This window comes from Propithecus coquereli, unplaced genomic scaffold, assembly GCF_000956105.1.
Source record: "Propithecus coquereli isolate 6110/MARCELLA unplaced genomic scaffold, Pcoq_1.0 Scaffold239, whole genome shotgun sequence".
NCBI lineage: Eukaryota > Metazoa > Chordata > Mammalia > Primates > Indriidae > Propithecus > Propithecus coquereli.
In genome coordinates, this window is record NW_012147941.1 from 690,876 (window position 1) to 717,749 (window position 26,874).

A 26,874-nucleotide genomic window follows, 5' to 3' on the forward strand; every position below is an offset into this window, starting at 1 on the left:
TAAGTGCCCTATACAGGTATACCATTTTTTATCTTTTATACCACATTTTTACTGTACCTTCTCTAAGTTTAGACACAAATATTTACCATTGTGTTACAATTGCCTACAGTATTCAGTATACTACTGAGTGGTTTATAGCCTATGAGCAATAAGCTATACCACATAGCCTAGGTATGTAGTGAGCCATACCCCTTTCTAGATTTGTGTAAGTACACTCTATCTATGTTTGCACAATGAAATAACCTGACGCATGTCTCAGAACATACCCCTCCAGTGCTAAGCAACACATGACTGTATACACATTTAATCCCAACAACCTAATGTATTTTCCCTACTTTTCAAAGATACATAGGCTCAGCCAGGTGTGGTGACTCACGCCTAGTGCTAGGATTACCTAGCACTTGGGGAGGTCAAGGCAGGAGGATTACTTGAGGCCAGGAGCTCGAGACCAGTTTAAACAAGAATGAGACTATGTCTCTTCAAAACATAGAAAAATTAGCCAGGTGTGGTGGTATGCGCCTGGGAGGCTGAGGCAGAAGGATTGCTTGAGCCCAAGAGTTTGAGGTTGCTGTGAGCTAGGCTGATGCCACGACACTCTAGCCTGGGCAACAGAGTGAGATTCTGTCTCAAAAAAAAAAAAAAAAAAAAAAAAGATATTTAGGCTCAGAGAATTTACATGCTCAACAGTGACAGTGGCAAATATGAAACCAAGTCTTCCTCCAGAGCCCAGGCCTTTCCACTAGCATACATATGATATGGTAACAAGATCACAAGATTCACAATTCATACTCTTACTTTTAATATTATCCTAATATATATACACCTATCTCACGAGGAAAAAAAATGAGACATCAGATGTAACGTCCTTAACAGAACAGAATCCCTTCCCACACCCAAAAAACTGTTCACCTTTTAAAAACACCTTTAACATCACCATGTGGGCAACTTCAGGACAGCTAGCTAGTGGCAACCAAATCTTCTAGCTTAAAATTATCTAACAACTCCCTAAAAAAGTAATATGCTTACAAGAAGGAAGACACAATAAAAGGAACACTAACAAAATTGTAACATGAAGTTACACATGTAGGATATTAAGCCAAAGACACTGCCATGTTTTACTGGCGAAAAAGTACAATGAATTTACTAGAGAGTCATAATACTATAGCTGATGAAAAATGGGACACTACTCCAAAACCTTTTCAGCCTTAAGGCAGGCTACAGCATTGAACAAAAGTACAGCCAGGCTTATCAGACACATGTGAATTATAATATTGTTTCTAATGATGAAGACAAGACTAGTAGGTTAAGAGAATATATTTTCTATGGGTAGGGGATGGGAAAGACACTACAGTACAAACTTTAGAAACCAAACATGCAGGAAAAATAAGCACAAGGACTTTGAAATGGGAAAGTGGGGGGAAGGGGGCATACAGGGAAATAGGACACTAGTGACATACACAGTCCAGGAGTTCTCAAACTTTAGAATGCAAGAGAATCACCTGTAGAGCTGATAAAATGCAGATTCCAAGACCTCATCTACTGCTCATTCAGTAGGTGAGGGAGGACAATAATCTCAATGAAAGAACTCTCAGATGATAATTTGTACAGAGAAACTTTTCCTCAATCATTTCTATCCCTGTAAGAAATAACTAAGGTGCTTACTAAATAAAATTTCCAGTTTATTAATTCTGGAAATAAAGCCTAAGTATCAATGTTTTCTAAACTTTCCAAGTGACTCAAAAGTTACCTTAAATCAGTACTGTTTTTCTGGAATTTATACACTGAATCTCTCGCCCAAGTCCACTCTGCTCCCCTCCTCAACACTTTGCAGGCCCCTGACCCCAAGCAAAGGAACGCTTGCCATAAATGACTTTGAATCTGCCAAAAACCTGTCTGCACTAATTCTAGCTCTGCCACTGAAGTGAGATTAACTTTGTAGTTTATGTATGAGTAGGGTAGACTAAAACCTTCCCACCCAATTTTATAACCTGTCAGTGTGCATTATCCAGAACTGTTTGCACTCTTCTTATTCCTGCTGTTTGTAATTAGCAGCAACTTTTACAACCTTCAGCAAATGGTCATGAAGGTTATATAGAGATCCAATTTGCTCCATTTCAATACTTGTGATGGGAAGATTAAAACTGAGTGCTTAAATAAAGATTTAAGTTTCATTTAATTATGTTCTCCTCATATGCCCACAGAGGTAAGTGAATACAGGCATTGGCAGATACTAAGAACACACATCGCTGTTAGCAATTTTAAATGACAAATGTGAACATGCAGCATGGCCTGAGAACAAAAACACCTTTGGGCCAAAACAAATTCCAATTCTACTTCCTAGCTAGTGATCTTGAGAAAGTTATTCCTTTTTGAATCTCAATTCCGTAACTGTAAAATGAAGATAATCTTCATCATTTTACAGGATTATTACAAGAGACTGAAGATATATGAAAAATACCTTATACACGTCTGGCAAATGCCTAAATATGGGCAAATACCTGAAGCGCTAAGGAAAAGAACGTAGGATAAAATAAATACTATACACAATATGACTGTAACTGTATAAACTAATTGTGTAGGTAAAGACGAGAAGGAAAAATGCCAAAATGAGTGGTTTTGTCATAGTAGAATTATGGGTGATTTTTCTTTCATTTTCTAAGCTTTGTATAATTTGGTTATATTTTTACAATGAAAAACAAATGCAAATATAAAGTTTGCACAGTACCAAGTTTTCTCTTTTACATGCAAACACTTGAAAAGTTCTATATGCTATCCACACCTTACCAAAAAAGAGTTCACATGAAATTAAGAGTTTATATAAGTCTATCTTTTCTAAATGGCTTCATGTATTACACAACTGATATGGCCAAAATTTGAATTTTGACATATGTGGCAGGCAGACTACTGAACATCTCATACGAACCACCGGAAATTACAACAGCAAGTTCAGGTAAGTTGGAAAGGGGAACTGCTTGCCTTTTTCTCCCTCCATATCCAATAGCTCACATTCAGGGATTAGTCACTTTTCCTTCATCTTTCCACTATCTTTTCCTACCCATCCTTCCAGACCCAATTCACATTAAGTCTTCCATAAAAATTTTCGGATGACTCTGGCCCTAATTGGTCTTGCTATTCTTTTCTTCTGTACTTTGTCCCCTACTATAAAATTAGCACTTTAATCTATGCTGTCCTATACTATTTCATTTTATATTAATGTCATAATTTCTTCATAACTTCTCCCTATGGCTAACTGGAGTGATTTAAATCGGTTCAATAGAGGCTGTTTATTCAGCAAGGGATGAAAACCATTAGGACACTATTTATTGCACTAGTTGTTGGAACTGGAATTTGGTCCAGGAGATGGCAGCAGCATGCAAATTTAAACTATTACCTGCTTCCGTGCTCGAGAAAGAAAGTATGATCTGAGCTGCTACTCGCAGAGCCTTTCTCCCTGCTCAATTACAGACTTACAAAATTTAAATGGTGAATGTAGAAAAGCAGGAAGATATCACCTTTGTTCTATTTCAGGGAACACAGCCTTTTCTCTTCCTCTACATAAACTCCTGAAGAACTACAGAAAACAATCCTTTCTCATACTGTCCCTTAAAATAGTGCAAAGCCTACAGTCTTCCCTATCTCTCTGCTGGGAAATATGTCTTCCTCACACCTCCACATCCACCCTAGAAGAGATGCTGAACCTATACAATCCTCATACTTCTCCATTCTCAAAACTGATTCCCCTACCTCAACTTCCATGCACCCCTCAATTTTTAAAAATTCATGTCATTTAAGCCTGGTGCCAGAGGCTCACACCTATAATCCTAGCACTTTGGGAGACCAAGGTGGGAGGATCACTGGAGGCCAGGAGTTCATCCTGAGCACAATACAAATGTCATCGCTACAAAAATATAGAAAAATTAGCCGGGTGTGGTGGTGCATGGCTGTAGTCCCAGACCCTCAGGAGGCTGAGAAAGGATTGCTAGAGCCCAGGAGAGTTTGAGGTTGCAGTGGGCTATGATGATGCCACTGCACTCTAGCGTGGACGACAGAGCAAGACCCTGTCTCCAAAAAAAAAAAAAAATTTCATGTCATCTATTGAGTTTCAAATGATGCTAGGGGAGATGCTTCAGGGATGGAGGAAGGAAGCTGAGCATGTAAAATTATCATTTATGAAGTTCTGAGTAAGGTTTTTGCTTAGGGGAAAAAAGAATTCCAATGCTAAAAAGTTTTAAAACTATTATGGGAGTAATCTTTATACTTGACAGGTAAGCATGATGTCTCATACCTGAGTGGTTCTTGGTTTAAACTATTCAGAGTAGATACTAAATGATTCTAGTGTGGCCAACTAGCCCTTGCCCCACAATGTTTAAGTTTGGAAAGATGGCAGTCCTCTCTGGATCAATCTTTAGCCAAATCAAAATCAGAATACTTCTATTTTTCATACTCACTGTATTTCAAATTTTATAATCTATCAAAAAAAAGTAATCTTACTTTATTCTAAGGCTCGGAACAGACAGATTTAAAAATACTAAGACTCTGAAGGTGAGCGGTTGGAAAGATAAACACATGCAGAATCTTTTGAATGAAGTGTGGAAAGTGAAACCTTCAAACCCCTAACAGCAAAGCAATCTTTTATTCAATAGACATCACTGGCATGGGCAGTCATCTGTTACTGCTCTGCAGCCTCTGAATAAATTGATTATACCCTACTGCTTGAAGTTATATTCAAGATACAGGTTGCATATCCCTTATCTGAAAGGCTGGGGAGACTAGAAGTGTTTTGGATTTTAGATTTTTTCAGACTTTGGAATATTTGCAGATACATATCAGTTGAGCATCCCTAATATGAAAATCTGAAATCTCAAATGCTCCAAATGACCACTTCAGTGTCATGTCGGTGCTCAAAGTTTGGGATTTTGGAGCATTTTAGAGTTTTAAATTAGGGATACTCAACCTGGATAACCCCTTTCCTTGTTCTTTTTTTTTTTTTTAAGAGATAGGGTCTCCCTCTGCTGCCCGGGCTGGAGTTCAGTGGCACAATCATGGCTCACTGCTGCAACCTCAAAGACGTGGGCTCAAGTGATCCCGTCTTAGCACCACCACACCTGGCTGATTTTTCTTTCTTTCTTTTTTTTAAGAGATGGGGTCTTGCTGATCTTGAATTCCTGGCCTCCCAAAGTTCGAGGATTACAGGCATGAGCCACCATGCTCGGCTCCTTGTTCTTTTTCTAAAGTGCAGACAAAGTTTTATTCTTTCTGGAGATTCTTTCCTTAGTCCTTTTCTCACTCCCTGTTGGCTCTGGAACCACACTACAGAATTAGAAGTAACAGTTCCTATCCCGGTGTGACTTTGCAAAGTTACTTACTCTTTTCTGTGTTAGAGTATCTTCATCAGTAAAATTGAAATAGTTGGTTGCATCTACTTCACAAGGACATGAGAATTAAATGAAAACTTACATAAAAGTATGAATTCAAGACAGCTGTATGACAGACACTGTACAGAGCATTCAGTAATTGTTACCCATTTTTATTACCAATACTCTTGAATAATCATTGAATAAACTCTACCATGCCTTTACCTATATTAAGAGTTGAAAATTTCCCAAGTTTCTGTCAACAGATCTCTCTTCTGAGCACCAGATCCCTACTCTTAACTACCTACTATCACCTTGCTGTCCCACAGGCACCCCAAACCCTATTTCCAAAAGCCAATACATCTCCAAATCCTAACCCTGAACTGCTGCTCCTACCATATTATCTAATTTTTTAAAACCTAGTCAGCAACTGTCTACCACATTCTTCAGCTTCCCATTGTCTTGGTACAGGCCCTCATTATCTTTTTCTCCCAGACTATTGTAAAAGCATTACCACTTAGTCTGAGCCACTTACCCACCTACCTACCTCTCTTCAATTAAGAGATGTTTCAGTAAGTTGCTAACCTGAGTTTCCCTTTCCCTATCTATAAATATAGGTTACTCTCTCCCAGGGTTGGTGTGGGGATTAAACACTGAAAGTGTGTAGCATGTCTAACAAAGTCAGTGCTCAAATGTATTTCATCCTTCCCATCCTCCAACTGTTGCTCCCTAATAAACTAGCCTCCCCTATAACCCAATCAAAAGTATAGGATAAAATTCTGAAACTCTTCATATAATGGATCCAACTAATCTCTCCAGCTTTATCACTAGCCATTCCATACCACATTAAACTTCCCATCACTCTGAAAACATACCATAAACACTCACAAGACCGTGGTAGGTTTTTTTTGTTGTTGTTTAAAGACAGAATCTCACTGTCACCCAGGCTGGAGTGCAATGGCCCAATCATAGCTTACTTTAACCTTGACCTCCTGCCTCAGCCTCTCAAAGTGCTGGGATTACAGGCACCACATCCAGCCAAGACCATGTTTTTGAAAACACTGTCTCCTCTTCCTAAAATGGCCTTCCTCCCCACTTTTCTAACTGGCAAACTCCATGTATCATAAATTGGCCCACTGGCTTTGGGTTATAGAGACTCGGTGGTTCTCCAGGTATAGTATCAACAAATAAAGACATATCAGAACTTCACTGGTTCAGTGTTTTGAGCAAGTTCTTTGCTAAGTTAGATAAGGATTATTCAAATACTAGAAGAATTATGTCCTAAGATTTTGCATTATTCAAAAAAAACTACAAGCTACAGACATGACACATTTAAATTTAATCTGCATTAGTACTGTCTCCATCACCGTGAAGTCTAGGCAATCAATAAAAATTAAATCCCGGCTGGCGGGCGCGGTGGCTCACGCCTGTAATCCTAGCACTCTGGGAGGCCGAGGCGGGCGGATTGTTTGAGCTCAGGAGTTCGAAACCAGCCTGAGCAAGAGCGAGACCCCGTCTCTACTAAAAATAGAAAGAAATTAATTGGACAACTAAAAATATATAGAAAAATTAGCCGGGCATGGTGGCACATGCCTGTAGTCCCAGCTACTCGGGAGGCTGAGGCAGTAGGATCGCTTGAGCCCAGGAGTTTGAGGTTGCTGTGAGCTAGGCTGACGCCACAGTACTGACTCTAGCCCAGGCAAAAGAGTGAGACTGTCTCAAAAAAAAAACAAAACAAAAAAACAAAACAATTAAATCCCGGCTGGGTGCAGTGGCTCACACCTGTAATCCTAGCACTCCAGGAGGCCAAGGTGGGAGGATTACTTGAGCTCAGGAGTTCAAGGCCAGTTTGAGTGACAAGATTCCCCATTCTCTACCAGAAACAGAAAAAATTAGGCAGTGTGCTCACTCAGGAGGCTAAGGGAGGAGGATTGCTTGAGTCCAGGAGTTTTAGGTTGCTGTGAGCTAGGCTAATGCCACAGCATTCCAGCACTCTAACTCTGTCTCAAAAATAAATAAATAAAACCTGATCTGTGCACAGTGTTTGCCAATTTCTACAATGTAAATAACAGTTGATTTCAGATTACAAATATGATTATCACTGAATGTGGGGCTCAAAATAACAGCACATTATGTACTGATACAACAGATGTAAATAACCTCAAGAGTAATGAATACATTTGAATATTTATTGCTGTTTAATACAATGGTATTTAATTCTCCGTTTATGTAATTGTAATATTACAAACTAGTTTATCATGTAATTTAATGTACATAAAAAGGTATTTAAAAACACCTTTTAATGCAATATATTTAATTGTAACTTTTTATTTAATTTGTTTAATGACTGTTTAACAGCTTGCTCAAATTCTTGAAAACTAAACAGTTGGCTCCCAACTAGCCAGCTCCAGCACATCACTGGAGAGGCATGTTGAAATATCAACTCCACCACTTATTAGCTATTAAGAGCTTAGACAAATAACCTCTAAACTTCCTTCTTCATATGAAATATGAGGATGATATTAGATACCTAAGCTTTTGTGTGCACTATGTGCCAAGCACTGTTATCATTTGAGTGCTCTATTATTCTGTATGACATGGTTTAAAAGTTATCTCCCTCCATGAGGCCTTCCTTAACTTCCCCAAATTTCACTCTTCTCCAGAAAGCCAAGAATTTCTTCATTCCTCCATTACATCTCTATCCCATGTTTTATCCATTTTTTTTGTCCTCATAACAACACTGTCTGCTCCTAAGGCAAAGATGGTGCCTTGTTTAAAAACAATGTTCCATCCCAGCAATTAACACAAGCATTTGTTGAAAGACGGATACAAAGGGCATGGTTCAAAGAGATCCAAATTCAATATCATCTATTGTCTTCTAATCCTCCTGTAAGGAGGCTGCAGAAAGAGGCATTTTACCTATCCACAGAACAAGGAAGGTGACAAGTAATACAAACAATTTCTTCGACCCTTTTGGCAGAAAGACAAATATGTATTTGCAAGACAGAAGTAGACATAGGTGATCCTAGGATTTTACAAAGAAAGTTCAGGTTTACCATTCAGATTTTTTAAAAAACGCTGTCACTCAGTGATGGGCTTTTAGGGCAAAAAATTAAAAAAAACAAACAAACCACCCAACACCACAGGATGCCTACCCATCAGCTGTGAAGAGACAACTTAAAACAGTGGTGGGGAGGGGAAATGCTAAATGGAAACCAACAATATCTCACAGTTATGTACTTCCTAAGGATTTAATGAGAATGTATTTGGCTAAAGCGATGCTTTCTTCCCAACTTTGATACCACAAAAACTTACATTTTTAAAAGCTAAAAATGGGCCAGGTGTGGTGGCTCATGCCTATAATCCTAGCACTCTGGGAGGCCAAGGCAGGAGGATCGCTTGAGGTCAGGAGTTCGAGACCAGCCTCAGCAAGAGCGAGACCTCGTCTCTACTAAAAAACAGAAAGAAATTAGCTGAGCAACTAAAATAGGAAAAAAAAAAAACCAAAAAAACTAGCCAGGCATGGTGGCACATGCCTGCAGTCCCAGCTACTTGGGAGGCTAAGGCAGGAGGATTGCTTGAGCCCAGGAGTTTGAGGCTGCTGTGAGCTAGACTGACACCACGACACTCTAGCCCAGGCAACAGAGCGAGACTCTGTTAAAAAAAAAAAAAAAAGCTGAAAATGGAGCGAAGGTGATTACCTCAAATATTTCTAAGTGACTAAATGCCCAAATTAAAGGGTTAGCAGGTGAAAAATTATTGTAAGGAAAACAAACTTCCTTACAAAGAGAAATCTGACTTGTGCTAATGATATAGGAAGACTTGGATTAAAAAAAAAAAGTCCAAGCTGGGCAAAGTGGCTCAGCTCACGTCTGTAGTCCCGGCTACTCGGTAGGCTGAGGCAGGAGGATGGCTTTGGACCAGGAGTTCAAGGCGGCAGGGAGCTATGATCGTACCACTGTACACCAGCCTGGGCTACAGAGCAAGACCCCATGACTTTAAAGAACAAAAAAGCCCAAAAAATCCAGTGTGTATCCTGGATGTCAAAAAGACAAGTTCAACTATCCCACACAAATAAAAAAAAAAAATTTTTTTAAGGAAGCATTTCTCCTAAATAATCACTTCTAAATTCTTTTAATAAGTTTTTAGCACAATTCAGGAAATAATTTTGTCAGTAATATTTACAAAGGAAGTTTATTAAAAAAACTAACTATATACCTAATCTGTACCAAGATTCACTGGGAATCCATAAGTCCTTTCTGTCATCCACGTCTTTCTGGCCTTAAGTCCTCTCTTATTTATTACATGCAATTAATATTTAGGTAAAAAATTATGGAATAGAAACAATAACCTTTCTAAAAAGACCTGTTTAGCAGCATCAATTTCTGTCATGAACCTTAGATGTTACCTTGAGCCAGCTAACCCTCTCTTATCCTTGGTTTCTCTGGTCGGGACTACCTTACGTAGTCTACAATATATATAATACAAGCTTTTAGTCTCTACTTGAAACCCTTCTGTGACTAAGAACTTCATTTAGCCATTTTTAGAAAGTTTTCCCTTTTATTTACAAGACTATTCCTCCCTACAACCTCTATCCATTGGTTCCAGCATTGTCTTTTGGCTTGGAGAATAATCCTAGTCTTACAAGCATTTGAAAACAGCTACCATATTTCCCTTTAAGTCATCTATTCTATGCTAAACACCCTGCCCTTTGCTAAGACATACACTATAATGAGAAATATGATAACATCTATGAAACACATTGTAGGAAGAAGTGAGCTGTGTTCAGTGAAGATATCAATTATATCCATATAGTGGTTCATCTCTACTTCTACAAGCTTCCCTTGCTTTCCGTGTAAAGGTTACATCAAAGAGCTCCTCCATCCTGACTCAAATTACAACTTACTCCTTCTCCTTGTAAACCTCAGTGTTTTGGTTTTTTTAAACCAAATTTATACCAGTCTCACTATGTTCCCCAGACTAGAGTGCAGTAGCTATTCAGAGGCATGATCCCACTACTGATCAGCACAGAGTTTTGACCTGCTCCCGTTTCTGAACTGGGCTAGTCACCCCCTCCCCTTTGGCAACCTGGTGGTCCTGTGTCAGGTGGTCACCACACTGATGATGAACTTAGTACATAGCACACTATAGCCCAGAACTCCTGAACTCCAGCATCCTTCTGCCTCAGCTTCCTGAGTACCTGGGACCCCTCATGTGCACCACTGCCCCCAGCAGTAGATTCCTTTTTTTTTAATCGCGCTACTTGCATAGACATTTAATTCAACTCCCTCTTTTCCTAATCTCCAAAATTCCCTTTGGGGACACCCATTCCACAAATACAATTTACTTGAGCTACGTATGACACTTCCTGTTCCAAGTTTTCATCTATACAGTGTCACAGATTGGGGCTGTTCTGAACCATGTTCACTTTTCCCAAAACACCTCTGGCTATGTTCTACACATCTTTCAAGGCTCAGCTCAGAGTTTACTTCTTCCAGGATTCTTCTATGATCAGTCCACCTGCAGCCCAGGATGGGTTAGGCAATCTCCTTCAAGCTTCCAAATTGGGACCTTGTGCATACCTTGAGAAAACACTTTCTACTTTGTACTGTTATCTGCCACTAATGAATAAAAGGCTCCCCGACAATACACTGATTTCTCTGCAGTGTCTAACACTCAGTAAAAATGTTCAAAGATAAATAGCTTCGTATCAATTCTTAAACAGCTTAATAAAATTTAAGTACATCCAAAGACACTCTCAAGTCACTAATTTTAGATCTCCTATTTGAAAATAGGAATAATTCCAGAGATATTTAAGGAATCCTCAGCCAGGGTGAGGATTTTTTTGTCTTTAAAAAAATAAAAAACCTGCTAGTCCCACTTAACAGCAATGACAATTTAAAAACTATAAACTTCAAGCTGTTTCCACCATAACCACATTTTCTCTATATTTTGACTTTCTCAACCTCCATTAGCTTTCCAGTTATTCAGAAAAATCACTTACCTAAGTGCCCAACTCAATCTAACATTATGCTAGGAGACTAAGAATTAGTTCTTAGTCTCCTTTACTAGACTACTTCCCTTATCTTTACTTGTAATTAAAGGGCTAGAAACATAAGACAAAAATTAAACCAATTATTTTTATGAGGTTTCTAAAAAAGCATTGCTAATGCAGGAACTCTCCCTTTCTGTTAGACTATTCCAAAGTTGAATCAAGAGAAAGGTTCTTAACTCACTGCTGCCTTCTTTAGGATAACAGCTGCACAGTAATTCCCTCAATAAAAAGTTTTCAGGAAAAATGAAAAAGGCCCATACGGCAATATATAACACAGCCAAGACCTTCAAAAGGCATATACCTTTGACTCATCTAAATGCTGAAGGATAAATATAAACTTTTATTTATATAAAAGGATGTTCAGTGGAGTGTTAAATTGGAAAAAGTTATAAATATTATAAAAGTAGTCAATAATTAGGAATTGGTAAATTATAATAAGTCTATCACAGAATGCTACGAAGCCATCAAAAGTGATGTCACAGAGTTAATACTGAACAACTGGGGAAAGAGTCTAAATAAATGCAGAAAGCAGGTTATAAAACAGTATCTATAATATACAATAAAGTAAACCACTCAAAGGTGTCACTAAAATTTGCTGTAAGTTTCAAGCCTGACAGATCCAAGGTTCTGAGATACCATATTAGATCATGTGACAGAGAAAGTCAATAACAGTACTAGGCAAAAATGGCTGTGGCTCTGCTTCAGTGTGTTCTGCCAAGATATATGCCCAATCATGGAACTTCAGAACAGCTGTGACATCATCTTCAGGATCAAGTTTAAGTGCTTCCCTCCTTACTGAGTTACCACCCCTATATGTCATGAAAATTTCTGAAATCTCAAATACTACAAAGATACACACACAAAAATCTCACCTAAGGGAGTCTCAATGAGCTATGAGCCCCATTCTCATAAAATATGCTTGTTCTTGGAAGCCTAATAAAGATTCTAAGATAGTTCACAAGTCAGTTATGTAAGGATGTTAAGGACAATAGTAACCAACCGAGGAGTAAGGCAATACTAACTGAAATGACACCTGGGCTTAGGACCTTCCTGAAACCCCAGCAGCTCTTCTTACAAAAATAAACTAAAAAATAATCTGACATTAAGTATAATCCAAGCTTTTATTTTTTATTTGGTGCTTTGTTCACCAGCCTGAGAACAATTAGAATACTCATTCATCAAGAGTCTTTACAGAACAGTCTTAAAAAAGACCCATTAGTAAGCTTAACAAAGACCCTAAACCTTAGAAAGCTGGCTGGTCAATTCCAACACGTGAATCTTAACACCTTCTTACAAAGTTCAATTATCATTCACTGAACCACTCTGGTGACCTTAATCCAAATAGGTATTTGATTAAAAGTTAACAAATTAACAAAAGCCAAATTTGCTACTTCATTTTTGTTTTCCCACTGGCCCTAACACATAGAAGTTTATCTTACCATCTATGCTCTGCCTAAAAAATACATCTTTTCCTTCCTGCTTTTAATCACAAGATTAAGGAAGAATTCTGCAAGATGAACGAAAGCTGATTTATAGTATTAGATGGTACACATTTCAAGTGGTTAAACCAAGCACCTAGATGTCTCTCGCACATGTTCATAAATCTGTCATGCCACTACATGATACCTAGAAGGTCATGGCCTCCTTACTCATTCCTCTAGAAACAGGAGCATGAGAAGACATCTTCAGAGCCCTTCAGATATCCAGCAAAAAGCATCAGTAAAGTATCTTTTTCTACAAAATATGGCACATTTTAAGTTAAATTGTTAACCTTTGGGGAGAGGGGAGTTTAAAGGACTATCAAGAAGCAGAGTTTTTCTTCTCAGCCAACATTTCAATAACCTGGCTCTCCATCCCCAATGCTTTTCGTTTCACTGACAAGTATATCAACATTTTTCTTATTTGTCTGTGCACACTAGAAGGTAAAATGGCAACTAATCCTGCTTTAGCTTAACATCAACTCTTTTGAATCCATTCTCCATTCTGCCAAACATTCTCTCTTGTTACAGTGGAAATCAGGATAAAGCAACTCTTCCAAGAAAATAAAATATTAAAAGAGATCAGCTTTTTCTGATTATTTGTTTTCCAAGTTTTATATAATATGCTAAGCCTTAACTTTCCTAATGAGAAAAAGTGATTAAGCTGAACACCACAAAGAATAGAACAAGGAAAGTTTTGAAAAACACCCTCTTTCCCTGCCAATTGTCATAGGGAAGACAGAAAAGTGATTCCAGGCGTTAGTGACACATCAACTCTTGAAAATAAGCACAAAATTCCAGCCAGGCCAATAGTTAATTGTAACAGAGAACTTCTACGTTCTTCTCTGCTATATTATAGCCTCAATCTTTTCCTACTTTAATTTTCATGGTTTATCACTTCAATTATTCCCCTTGCATTTCTTTCATTCTTCACCTCTTTCTGCATCTTGTAACTGTGTAACTTCAATTTCTGTATTGTTTCTGTCCTCCACTAATGTTCTCACATTCCTTCACACTAGGGTTCAAATTAAGACTGAACTGTTAAGTAATACTGTGTTAATTTACAGAGATTTTATTAATGGTTCACTACATAATACCTCTCCTGTTCTCTAGTTCCTCCTTCCCTAAAAGCCTTAAGAATGGTAAGTGGGTTACCTTTTTAACGCTTTCTTCTTCCTCTTGGCGTTTCTCATAGTGTGAGAAGTCATCAAAAATGGAAGTGGTGTGCTTGTAGCTGGCTATGATTTTCAACACCTGCTTAGCCTTTTCCAGAGGCACTTCCTGAGTGTCCCTAGAGTTGGTCACTGGTTTATTCTCGTTGTTCTCTAGACGAATGTGTCGCAGTTGGCTATTAGGAACGTCCTTCACAAAAATCCACCTGACATCAAAACGACCCTTCCATTTGTCCTGGGACCACACACCTGCACATGTGTTGTAGTCCACAGCAGATTTCATTTCTGCAACGCCACAGAAGTGTCCACTGCCGTTGACACTGAAAAGTAAGTAAACGGGGCCTTTCCCGTTCATGGAACGATAAGCAGCATCCAGTCTCTTGTTCCCATGCTCTGTGCTGCACCAGATATTATACTTAATGGAACGGTGGATATCGTCCTCAGAGTAGCTCTTAATGATGAAAACCCGGCCATGTTTCAGATTCCAGTCAAAATCCTTGGGGTTATAGTTATTAATGGATCGTAGCTTCTCCAACACAGGGTGGGGTTCTGAAGGAGTAGATCCAGAACCAGCCTGAGACTGTCCTACTCCATTACCATCCACCCCATTATGACCGAACCCACTGCCACGGTTCCGAGGTGCTACCCAGCGAGTTGGCTGAGCTGCCTGTTGCTGGACTGAGAGCTGGGCAGGCTGTGGTGGAGGTGGAGGCAATGGGGTTTGGGCATTCTCGGAGATCCACTGCGTGAGGCTCTCCTTCCCCACAGTGCCTCCTTAGCGACTGGGTAGGGGCGGTGGAGGTGGAGGCAATGGCTGTGTCTGTTGCCCTACTGATGCCTGAGCCACTGGTGGGCTATTGTTAGCCTGCTGACCTACAGGCTGAGAAGATCCCTGGGTTGGCTGACCTATATTCTGAACCAAAGCCTGTGAGGGGGCTTTTGCCACAGGGCCCTTGTTATCCCAAGTTCCAATATCCATGTTATGCTTTATTGGGGGTGGTGGAAGACTTGACCCTGCAATGCCATTCTTGGTCTTCAGCTTAGGTTGCTGTTTTGCAGGCTTGCTAGCAATATCAGCCCAAGATGCTGGTTTTGGAGGAGCAATGGTAGCTGGAGGCAAACTATTGGAAGCCACAATGTTACTAGTAATGGACCCACTACCAACAGCAGAGCCTACAACTTTTGGAACATTGCTTGCAACTTCTGTGCTACCCAACTTCAGTGCTGCCATCCCTTGGTCTATAGTATTCATGCCAGGAGCCTTATTGAGGGTCTCATTGGCAAAAGCTGACTGTCCATCAATCATGGCTCCACCTAAGGAGCTAGGTGCATAAGCATAATTGCTACTATATCCAGAGCTCTGAGTAGACTGTCCCTGAGAACTGTTATTTCCCCATGCTGAGAAGTCAATCCCACTGGGAAAGAAATTAAAACCATGCTGACCAAGAAATGGAGTGCTACCTAGGGCTCCTGGTTGCCCAAACATTGCATCTGGCAGGAAGTGGGGCTCTCCGTTGCTCAGTTGTCCATAAGAAGTTAGATAGGGCATGGCTGTGTCACCCCCAGTAGACCAAGCAGCTTCACCCAAAGAATAGGAGAAGCCAATGGAGGGACTGTAGTAACTGGGTAAGTAGGAGTCTGACATGGCAGTATATGCATTATTCTGTGGAAGAAAAAAAGGCAAATTAAAAAAATTACATCAGGATATTTCCTCCCCCACTTAGTCACACAATTCAAATACTTCAGCCATTACCACAAAAAAGTGTAGCGCAAATGATCTCTTCCTAAACTCACTGGCATTTTCATATTGTAAGAAATTTTAATGTAAGAATTGAAATGTTTAAACATTTAAAGCAGGTATATACAGTGAATATGGGCCTTAGCTTCAGCACTACAATTCAGAAAAGGGAAAACTCTCAGCATTTCACCAACAGTTCAAGTCTCGAGTATTGAGAGACAATGCCTTTATTAAAACCAATTATCTCTGGACTTAAGGAATAGGAATTTTGGCAGAAGGGAAGAGTGTTTGAAAGCTTCCTACCTAAACCAGATAACAGGTCAAACAAAAACAAAAAACTAGAAATTTCAAGTTCTAGCCCAAATGTCTGTGTAGCCATTCCTTAATCATAAACTAAAATGCAAGGTTCACTACCTACAGTTTACAGTGTTAGCCTCTTAGCAAACTATCTGGGAACATCAAGAGATGCCACTGTTTAATTATAACCTGGAAAAATGCACAGTGGCTTCCAGAGGATTTTTTTTTTTTTAAGAGACAAAGGGGGTCTTGCTCTGTCGTTGAGGCTAGCATGCAGCACCATCATCGCAGCTCCCTGCACCTCAAATTCCTGGGTCAAGTGATCCTCCTGCCTCAGCCTTCCCAACAGCTGGGACTACAGGTGCACACCACCACACCCAGCTAATTTTTTGTAGAGATGGGATCTCGCTATGTTGCCCAGGCTAGTCTCAGCCTCCCAAAGTGTTGGGATTAATTAGCCGGGCATGGTGGCACATGCCGGTAGTCCCAACTACTCAGGAGGTTAGGGTGGGAAAATTGCTGGAGTTCACTTTGAGGTTGCAGTGAGCTATGACGACACCACTGTACTCTAGCCCAGACAAGAGAACTCGACCCTGTTTCCAAAAAAAAAAAAAAGTGCTGGGATTACAAGCGTAAGTCACTGTGTCTGGCCTAGAGTATTTAAAATGAAAAAAAAAAAAAGATATTGCTGCCTCCTTTGCTTCACCTATAAATAGCTGTAAGCTGAAATACATATCTAACTTTTCCATTAGAACCAGAAAAGTATAATTCTAAAGACAGTGTAGAGTCTATGCTTTTAAAAAAAAAAATCACAGAAATAATCAGAAATACGAATGTATATTCAACTAGTCTTCACATTAGGATACAGATTACACTGTAAAAGCCTCAATAACTCTTGATCTTCGGTTTGTACTGAACATTTTTTTTTTAATAAATGCTACAGTTCACAGAATAATCCCTTAAGTGAAAAGCCTCAGATACACAAAATTGTTCTCCACAGATGTAGATACAGCTCAACTCAGAGTAGTTTACTCTAACTTCAAAATAGTTCTGGTAATATAGGATCCATTAGCTATGGTTTTTTTGTTTTGTTTTTTTTTAGTTTAAGCTGTAGTCCAGAATATGTGTTCTTGAGATGCTGGAACATGGGCTCTACGCTGTCCGCTCATTAGCTATGTTCTTAAAGAGACTTGGATGATCACAACTACCTTAAGCCCTAAGTTTGCATTAGCAAGGCCAATGGTACTCCTTAGCCACTAAAACACATCTCTTCAATATTAAGTTTTCTAACTAATATGGGTTTGATAAAATCGTGGTGCTTTTCTCTGCCAATTTAAATTTTTCCTTAAAAACAAAAGTCTTTCCACACACAGACTCTCGAGTTTGAAAGTTCTCAAAGGCAGTGTTTAAATTTTAAAAGACTCGAATCCATTACGTATAAGAAATTCAGTCTATATGATCAATGGATTAAACAGAGTATTATTTCAATATAGGGCGAAGAAAAATTGGTTATAAAGTAGCTGAATTACTCCAGATGATAAACTAAAAAGAACAAAGATTCTCAGGTTACTCTTCTTCATATACTCATTTAAGATTTATATCATCCTAAAAAAATTTTTTTAAACAAAGACATTTAAGCTTTGGCTCACCTAACAAAAACCAAATGCCCTTAATATCACTGGCTATGCCAAGATACAGCTGAATGCCTACACCTGAACTGGCAGGCTCCCACGTGTGTGCCCCTGAGCTCAAAAATCTGAATTACACAATGTTTTACAAGAACTACCAAGAATTATGTTTCTAAATGCTCCCCCTCTCCCTGTTATGATTATGTAAGCAAACGACTTCAATAGCAGGAACCTATTAATAGTTCATTCCTCTATTTCCTTCCCTACTTTTCCTAATTAACTGGTTGTCTTCTGTGAAAACTTTTTTCTAATCACTTGTTTAGATAGTTTCTACACTTGCAGTGTAGAAAATTTTACACAGAAAATCTAAAATTTTTATGTAAGAATCAGGTCCAAATATGAGCATGTAGTTAATATGTCAAATTATTCAAGACTACCAATCATATTTCATACAGCATATGTTCAGAACTTATAACTATTCCACAATCTTTTTGGTCTTTTAGGATATTTTGGAAGAGATATGGTCTATTTTATTTTTGGTCTATTAGTCTGGGGAGTTATATTAACCAAAACTTGTCTGTGGGACCCAAGATGGTAAGGCAAGTTTTTAAATTCATAGGTCATATTAATATTTCAATCTGCATGCAACTTTATCTTCGCATTAGAAGACAGATTATATTATAAAAACCTCAACCACTCTTGATCTTACTTTGTCCTAAACAGTACTTTATGTATTTTTTTTTTTTTTTGAGACAGAGTCTCATTCTGTTGCCCGGACTAGAGTGCCGTGGTGTCAGCCTAACTCGCAGCAACCTCAAACTCCTGGGCTCAAGCGATCCTCCTGCCTCAGCCTCCCAAGTAGCTAGGACTACAGGCATGCACCACCATGCCCAGCTACTTTTTTCTATATGTTTTTAGTTGTCAAGCTAATTTCTTTCTATTTTTAGTAGAGACGGGGTCTCGCTCTTGCTCAGGCTGGTCTCAAACTTTTGAGCTCAAACAATCTACCCGCCTCGGCCTCCCAGAGTGCTAGGATTACAGGCATGAACCACCACACCCGGCCCTAAACAGTACTTTAACTCCATTTTATAAATCCTATGGCTTCCTTCAGTGTGAAGACATGCAAAGTTGGTTTCTACAGATGTAGGTACAGCTCAATTCAAAAATGCAAATACCTAACTCCAAAATACTGACAATCTAAGAACCCATTAGCACTGAATGAAGTTCAGGTGACTTCATATTAGAATTTTTTTCCCATCACATATTAATCCAATTTTCCTAAAAGAAAAAGTTCTCTAGAGTGAAAATTCAGAATATTTAACACTGGCAAGCAGTCTTAAGTTTTACACTGCTATATTCTTGACAAGTGGGGGGACGATTATTCAAACAGGTGTTACTGTTAGTACACATAAAGCGTTATCAGTATCACAGTCTCAGTACAGTATGTTTACTGACAATACAGAGACGGGAACCTTAAAAGCCTATAAAATTTGTAATAACTGTTTTATAACACACTAATAGGTATTAAGAAAGTGAACCCCCAGAAAGTGAGATTTATTGATAGGGCAGAGAAAGAGTAGTATACTACACCCTTTGATCAGATATGTAAATGGTTAACTACTCACGGGCCTTGCCTGTGGACTCAAGTAAGGTTCAAAATCATCATCGTTTAATCCATCCTTTTGATGTACAGATCCATTTTGTACTAAAAAAAAAAATACAAATTAGGAGCGTCCCAATCCTACAGTCTCCCTCCCAAATTAATCAAACATCCTAATCAGAGAAAAACCTTACTAGTTAGAAAGGCATGTAAACTTGAACTTCAAAAGGATAAAGATGAGAGTGAATGCTGAAGCAATGTCCGTCAGCGAAAATATCTCCCTCCACCCAGAGCAAGTTGATCTAAAAAGGTCATTTTATTGGCTCCTCTAGATATCTGCTCCCTCCCGCTTCCCCTCCCCCACCACATGTGAGTACTTCCAGACAGTGCTCCACGAGGATGAAAAACAAAGGCCTTCTAAGACCTACAGGAAACTAAGGACCTGGGGCATTTCAAAACCGAATCCACTCCCACCCTTAATGAATTACTCCTTGTTAGCTAAAAAGCTGTTCGGCAGCTGCAAGAACGCACCGAAAGGATCAACACTTCAGCGGGAGGCACCTGCGAACTAAGCGGCTTCCGAAAGGTCCTCTCCCCGGGGCGCTGCCCCGAGACCCCGCCCCCACTACTCGGCGTCCCCCTCCCGGCCCGGGCCAGCGGCGGAGCGGGGCTTACCTTTGTTTCCTTGACCTTTTGGTCTCTGCGGGCGGAGGAAACGTCGCCGAGCAGCAAGTTGTCCGAGGGGGAAATAGAAAAGCAAAGACAAATTAAAGCAGGGCCCGAAAAAGGAATAAAGGAGCAGGCCTGAGGGGGAGGCGTCAGGAATGGTGGTGAGGGGGAGGTGGAAAATGGGAGGCAAGCGAAAGCGCTGGGCCGGCGGGGCCCGGGGAGAAAAAGCGGGGGACGCCAGCAGCAACGCGGGGAAACCGGGGCTTCGACAAGGGGAAGGAAATAAGGAAGGAAAACGAGGCCCGCTGTGGGAACGCGGAGCGGCCGGTGGGCTCCGAGGCCCGGGAAGAGCGGGCTGAGGGCGAGGCGCTGGGCGCGGCTGGCCTCAGAGGCCCGAAACGCGGCCCACGAGATGCGCCGCCTCGGCTCGGCCCGACCGGGGGCGGCGGGCCCGGGCCTAGTCGGACTCCCTCTCGCCTCACACAATGGCCGAGGCATGCGGGCCGGGCCTGTACCTGCTCCAAGAGGCTGCTGGCCGACATGGCTCTCGGATCCTCACGGGCGGAGACGGCAGCGAACTCTCCTCAGCGCGGCGGCGGTGGCGGCAGATGAGCCCCGGCTGCGGAAGTAGGCAGCGCGGCGGCGGCGGCTTTTGTCCCTGACACTCGGGAGCCTCGGCGGACGCAGCGGAGACACAGCGCGCGGCTCGGGCTCCGGCTCCGACTCAGCGACGCTCTAGCCCGAGAGCTCAACGCCCGTCTCTATGCTTTTACGCGCGCGCCCGCCCCTCACAGCCGAAATAAGAGCGCCGAGCAGCGGAGGCGGGCGGCGCGCGCGACGCGGGCGCTGACTCTCACATTCACTCACCCACGCGGAAGGGGCCCGGCGCGAAGCACCCCGGGAAGGAAGAGGCGGGGCCGCGGCGCCCTCTGGTGGTCTGGAGGAGCGGAAGCGGCGCGCGCGGCCTCCTCGCCCCCACCGCCTCAGGATTGGGGCCTATGGGGGTGGGGGCGGCCAGTGTCTCGCCGAGAGGTTTTGACTAGCACCTGGAGAGGGTAGCTTTAGCTTGAGAAAACCGTCAAAAGCTGGTTTCTCAATGATGGAGGGGTGTCGGAGACCGGGAGACCCTAAAATGAACCTGCCTCCCAGCTGCAAGTGGCATCCCACCCCCATCTGGGAGAGAGCCCGAAGAGGGGTCACAGAGCCCCCAAGGAAACTTTGTGGGGGGTCCTGCCCTGGAGAGTGACACCCCCACCCACCCGGTGAGGGCCCTGGCCATCCTCCTCTGTTAGCAGATTGCAAAAAGAGTACCCCAGAGAGCAAAATCTCCACACAAAAAATCCGGTCCCCCAAAAAAGAGGGTCACTCATTAACATTGCAGGGAGGAGAATCTACCTTTCCTCAGGGAAGTCACTGGCCCCCCAAAATAATCTGTTAAATTGCGGACTTCATTTCCAAGAAAAATACACCTCACACATCTACACAAAATGTTACATTTACTTTCTTTCTTTCTTTCTTTTTTGAGACAGTCTCACTCTGTTGCCAGGGCTATAGTGTAGTGGTGTCAGCCTAGCTCACAGCAACCTCAAACTCCTGGGCTCAAGGGATCTTCCTGCCTCAGCCTCCCAAGCAGCTGGGACTGCAAGCACGGGCCACCACACCCGGCTAATTTTTTTCTATATTTTTAGTTGTCTGGCTAATTTCTTTCTAGTTTTCGTAGAGACGGGGGTCTCACTCTTGCTCAGGCTGGTCTCGCTTGGCCTCCCAGAGTGCTAGGATTACAGGCATGAGCCACGACCCATGGCCAAGAGGGAATGTCCTTGATCTGGGGAAGCAAAGAAATTAACATTATTCTAATACCTGCTGTGGGCCAAGCTTTGTTGTTGGGTGTTTTCAAACACATTCAAGTCTTTCAACAACTTCAAAATAGATATCAGTCTCTTCATTTCACTACTGGAAAAACAGAGGTTTAAGTAACGTGACCAAGTTTACAAAGCTATTATATAGCCAGGTGTATCTGACATTAACAGGAACATAATCCGCCACCACCACAAAAGAAATTCTCTATTCAGGTACCAGAATGCAATGGAGACCCAAAGGATGGGCATAAGCATTTTTAATCAGAAAACTCAACTCATCCAGGGATATTTGATACTAGGAAAGCCCATCAAATAGCTTTTGTTATTGCAAATAAGTTGCAGTAAACAGATAAATAATGCACTATTAATTGTTAACCTCATACCATCCACTTGCTGGATACAGGAGGCTTTGGTCGACTCAGTAGCAAAATAAATGATAACATGACATCTTGGATTTTACATCATATTTTGTTCAAAGTGCTCAAAGCTTTTTTTCCCCCTGCCCATAATCACATTTATGGTAGGAATGAATAAGGTCAGGCACCAAATGTGATGGACTTTTAGTGGAGACAGTAAAATGTCAAGTCTCAGAGTGTAGATTCCATGAAGATAATTTTTTGATTAATTATTTTTTATAGCGCAACCCAGTCGCCCACAAGATGGAGCCAGGGTGGGCCCTGGGAGGGCGGGACTCCCACCAAGGGAATAAAAGATACCTAGTAATACTTTTTTAAAAGATAATCAACCAGTTAGCCCCATGGCCCAGATTTATGTATAAACTGTAACCAGTTGCCTATCCTTACCTTTGGAGGCAGGAAGGTATTGTAAAAAGAGGATTAGACCAGGAGTCATACGCTGGGAGAGAAAGGGTCTAAATACTGGTTTTCCCACCAGATGTGCAACATTAGGGAAATTACTAAACCTTTCTCAGATTCCCTCATTTAATAAAGTGGATAATACTACCGACCTAACAGGTTTATTGAGAAGATAAAGTTTTAAAAAAAAACAGACATTAAAGCGTGTCTGGTACATTGTAGGTTCGTTTCTTATAATCTCATTAGGGGATGTAAGTAAAAATTCTTTCCTTCCAGTAATATCTTCATGGTGCCAGAAATTTTGATTAGTTCCTTTGGGATTACCTTCTGTTCTCCAGGAGTTCCCAGTTAAAATGTAAATATCCCTGGGAGAAGGGTAATCTCTAAACGCGGATTAGTTTACCAGATTGGCTTTAATAGGCCCCTGAGAAACTGAAGCCACAAGACTGATATATTTAATCATTGGAAAGAGGGAGGGGAAGTTGGAATGTGCGGTATTATTTTATAGTCTGGAGGAAAGAATACCGTACTGGAAATGGGTTTAGATTCTAGTTTCAGCTCTGCCACTGGGTGGATGAAGCATTCAATCCCTCTTGCAACAAATATTTATTAAGGGCCAGAAAACGTACCCAGGAGAAAGTCTTAAGACAGTTCACTTCTTCCTTAAGCTTTAGACTACTCAGGAAAACTGAAACTAAGCAAATAGTTACTCAGTTACAATTATGGAAAGTGCAATGAGGAAGTACAGACAGATGCAGTCTCCTCAGAGGAGCTGGGGAACTTTCCCCTGAGGAAATAAGCTTCAGCTAAAACATGAAGGATGAGGAGAAATTAGCCAGGCAAGGAAGGAGGGAAGCAAGAGAACAGTATGTTTCAAAGGCCCTAAACAAGGAGGGAATTTGGCACTAGTGACAAACTAAAAGAAGGCCAGCATGACTGGAGCATAATGAGAGAGAGGGTGGCACCGGATGAGGCTGGAAAATTGGGCAGAATGGAGAAAAATAAAGACTTCAGTCTTTCACTATAAGCAATGATCAGTCGATAAAGGGTTAATAGAAGCATAGCAGGCTCTGTTTTAGGGTTTTAAGAAATTCCCCCTGGTTACAGTGTGGAAAATAGATTTAGGGAAAGAGAGTAGATTAGGAATTAGAAGAGTGTTGCAGTAAATCCAGGCAAAAAATAATGGTGGCAGGCTCTAATACAGTGGCAATGAAGACAGTGAGAAGTAGATAAAACTGAGAAGTTTTAGCTGGCCGGGCGCGGTGGCTCACGCCTGTAATCCTAGCACTCTGGGAGGCTGAGGCGGGCGGATTGTTTGAGCTCAGGAGACCAGCCTGAGCAAGAGCGAGACCCCCTCCCCCCGTCTCTACCAAAAATAGAAAGAAATTAACTGGACAGCTAAAAATATATAGAAAAAAAAAATTAGCTGGGCATGGCGGCACATGCCTGTAGTCCCAGCTACTTGGGAGGCTTGAGGCAGTAGGATTGCTTGAGCTAGGCTGACGCCAGGGCACTCACTCTAGCCCCGGCAACAAAGTGAGATTCTGTCTCAAAAAAAAAAAAAAAAAAAACTGAGAAGTTTTAGAAGGTAAAATGAGAGGTCTTCCTGGTTGACTGGACTGGGAGGGGAGACACTAAAGGGGAAGGCAGTATTGAGGATGATACCTGGTTTGATGTGAGCATCTAGCTGGAGGAGGTGCCTTTTTCTGGTGTGGGGTGGGAAAAGGGCACACATTTATCTTTGGACTTGCTAGATTTCAGGCAAACATAAACATCAAATGGAAATGCTCTGTGGACAGTTAAAGGGTTTAGGGCTCAGAGAGAAAAACAGGGCTGGGAGTACAATCTTGGTGCCTTTGTTATACAGATGTTAGTTAAAGCCAAAGGGATCCATGAGATTTCTTCAGAAGAGGAGAAGAGCACCAGACCAGAGAGAGAGGAGGGAAACCAGGAGAGGCAATCATTTCCTCACTTGCCTATTTCCAAGACTGTAAAATAAGGAAGACGGACCAAAAAAAAACCTCTGAGTCCCTTCTGCTTCCACCATTTTAGACCTCTGGTGGAAACCAAAGGGATCCTTCTAGATATTTGAGGGGCGGAGGTGGTAGTAAGAGAGAGAAAGAAACAGGAAGGAGAAAAGGGCAGATTTTATGCACTCTTCAGAACTTTTCCATGGGCTGGACTGGGTCCTAGAGTTCTGGTTCTCAAATTTTCCTGTTTTCCAAGGCCTTTAACAGAACAGCAGACTTCATCGCCCAAGTTACCCCTTAATGTGGCAGGAATAAAAGAGACCGCCTGTGGAAATGTTTATATACCTCACACAACTAACTGTAAAAACCTATGTTTAAAGATTTCTGCTGGTTCTCTGTGGTCTACATGGTGTACAAAGCTTGTCACTCTCTAGCCCTGTGTATTTCTGAAGCCTCAACTGCCACGTCAACCCGAACACTCCATGCAGCAGCCACACTGCACTTTTTCCCAAATACACTTTCTGGAGCCCATGATTTTACACATGCAGTTCTTTTTGCCTGAAATGCCTTTGCCCTCTTCCCCACCCAATTGCTATCTGTCCTCCAAGATCCTAATCAATGAAGCCTTCATTTTCCTCTCAGCAGAAAGAAGGTGCTGTTCTTTGTTTACACATAATATTGATCATATTTCCTTATGGTAACTTCTTTTAATGTATTAAAACTATCCATTTCCATCAATATTTCTTTTTCTTTTAGAAATCTTGGACTCAGTTGAGAATCTAATGAGAGTAATGAATCTACTCTCCAGAAAAATACACATACACCCACATTTTTGCAGAGGATCTCACTGACCATCGCCTCCCCCAAGCCCATCTACCCTATGGGCCCCAGCTGAAGAAAACCTCTAGCTTACACATTGCCTCTCCAATAAATCTACAACTGTTTATAGCACAAAGAACTTTTTTTTATTATTAATCTTTATCATTCAATGCTAAGTAAATGTTTGCATTGATCTGTTATCTCATTCATTTTCAAAATTCTCCCTAGTAATGTCAATCCTCATTTTATAGATGAAAACCTGGTGGGACCATCATTTGTGTTAAGAAGTTAAATGCACCTGGGACTTGGTGGCTTGTGCCTGTAGTCCCAGCTACTAGGAAGGCTGGGCAGGAGGATCCCTTGAGCCTAGGAGTTAGAGGCTGCAGTGAGTGATAGTGCCACTGCACTGCAGCCTGGGCGACAGAGCAAAAGACCTCAGCTCTAAAAAAAAAAAAAGTCAAATGTGCAGTCTTAACTAGCTTAATTGAATGTTAAAAGAAAAGCACTGTGGAAATGGAAATCACAAGGTAAGTTGATGGTTGGCTTTTTAATGGGCAGGTGTTTTATGAATCTGAATGGAGGTATGAAAAGAGCAAAGTGAGAACCAGGCTAAAGGAAGAAAAGACCTACAGCTGGACCAGGAGGCCTTAGGACACTAGGAATTCACAGCTGTGCATGTCTAAGGGATGCTGTTAGAGACATCAAGGGCAGAAAAGAACAGGAACCAAGAAAGTGCCAGTACTAAAGGAGCTTTCAAGATTCACCTGGGAGTCTAGAGATGAGAACAGAAATTTTCACTAGTCTAAGAAGTGAGAAAGGTAATGACAATGTAATGAGTTTTTCATGAAGCTAAACTTATTCAATGTAGAGGACTTTATTCTGAGACTATTTCTTTCCTAACTTTTTGATGTAAACATGTCCCTTCTTTTCAAATGATGGCAATGAGAGGTGATTAAAAAAAAAATCCTTAGCAAAATATAATGTTGGGAACCCCATGTTGTTCTCAAGACTTTTTGTTTGTTTTATTGATAAATGAGATCTGTAAGTCTGAATAGCATTGTGCTAGGAAACAGCTTACCATCCCAATCTAAGACAATAGGTTGGAGAGAAAAATGGAATACAAACAAGATTTCTAGAGATAGTGCCAAGGGGTAACAAAGCCACGGAGACCCTGGAAAGACTGGTTCGATTTTAAATTTGTGCCAAGAAAAAATAGCTAAGCCAATGACTGTGTCTAAACTATTTGGAACAATGTTTTACAGATAAATCCTTCTGCTTTCATCCTTGGGTGGCAGCTACAGAGAACTTAAACTTGAATAAAACAAGAATAGAGAGGTTGGCCAGGCATGGTGGTTCACACCTGTAATCCTAGCACTCTGGGAGGCTGAGGTGGGAGGATTGCTTGAGCTCAGGAGTTTGA

The 26,874-nt window shown here is 41.1% G+C and overlaps 1 protein-coding gene across 1 annotated transcript in view; it reads right to left on the minus strand.

Moving 5' to 3' along the window:
* The window catches only part of YTHDF2 (YTH N(6)-methyladenosine RNA binding protein 2), a 24,952-nt gene extending 4,062 nt beyond the window's left edge, over positions 1–20,890 (minus strand). Inside the window, exons 1-5 of the mRNA XM_012645971.1 lie at positions 20,507–20,890; positions 19,998–20,022; positions 19,348–19,427; positions 14,874–15,722; positions 14,043–14,777 (exon numbers count right to left, since the gene is read on the minus strand). Coding sequence (XP_012501425.1) covers positions 14,043–14,777; positions 14,874–15,722; positions 19,348–19,427; positions 19,998–20,022; positions 20,507–20,533 — 1,716 coding nt within the window. The 5' untranslated portion in view covers positions 20,534–20,890. The remainder of the gene's footprint in view (positions 1–14,042; positions 14,778–14,873; positions 15,723–19,347; positions 19,428–19,997; positions 20,023–20,506) is intronic.
* Positions 20,891–26,874: the final 5,984 nt, after the last annotated feature.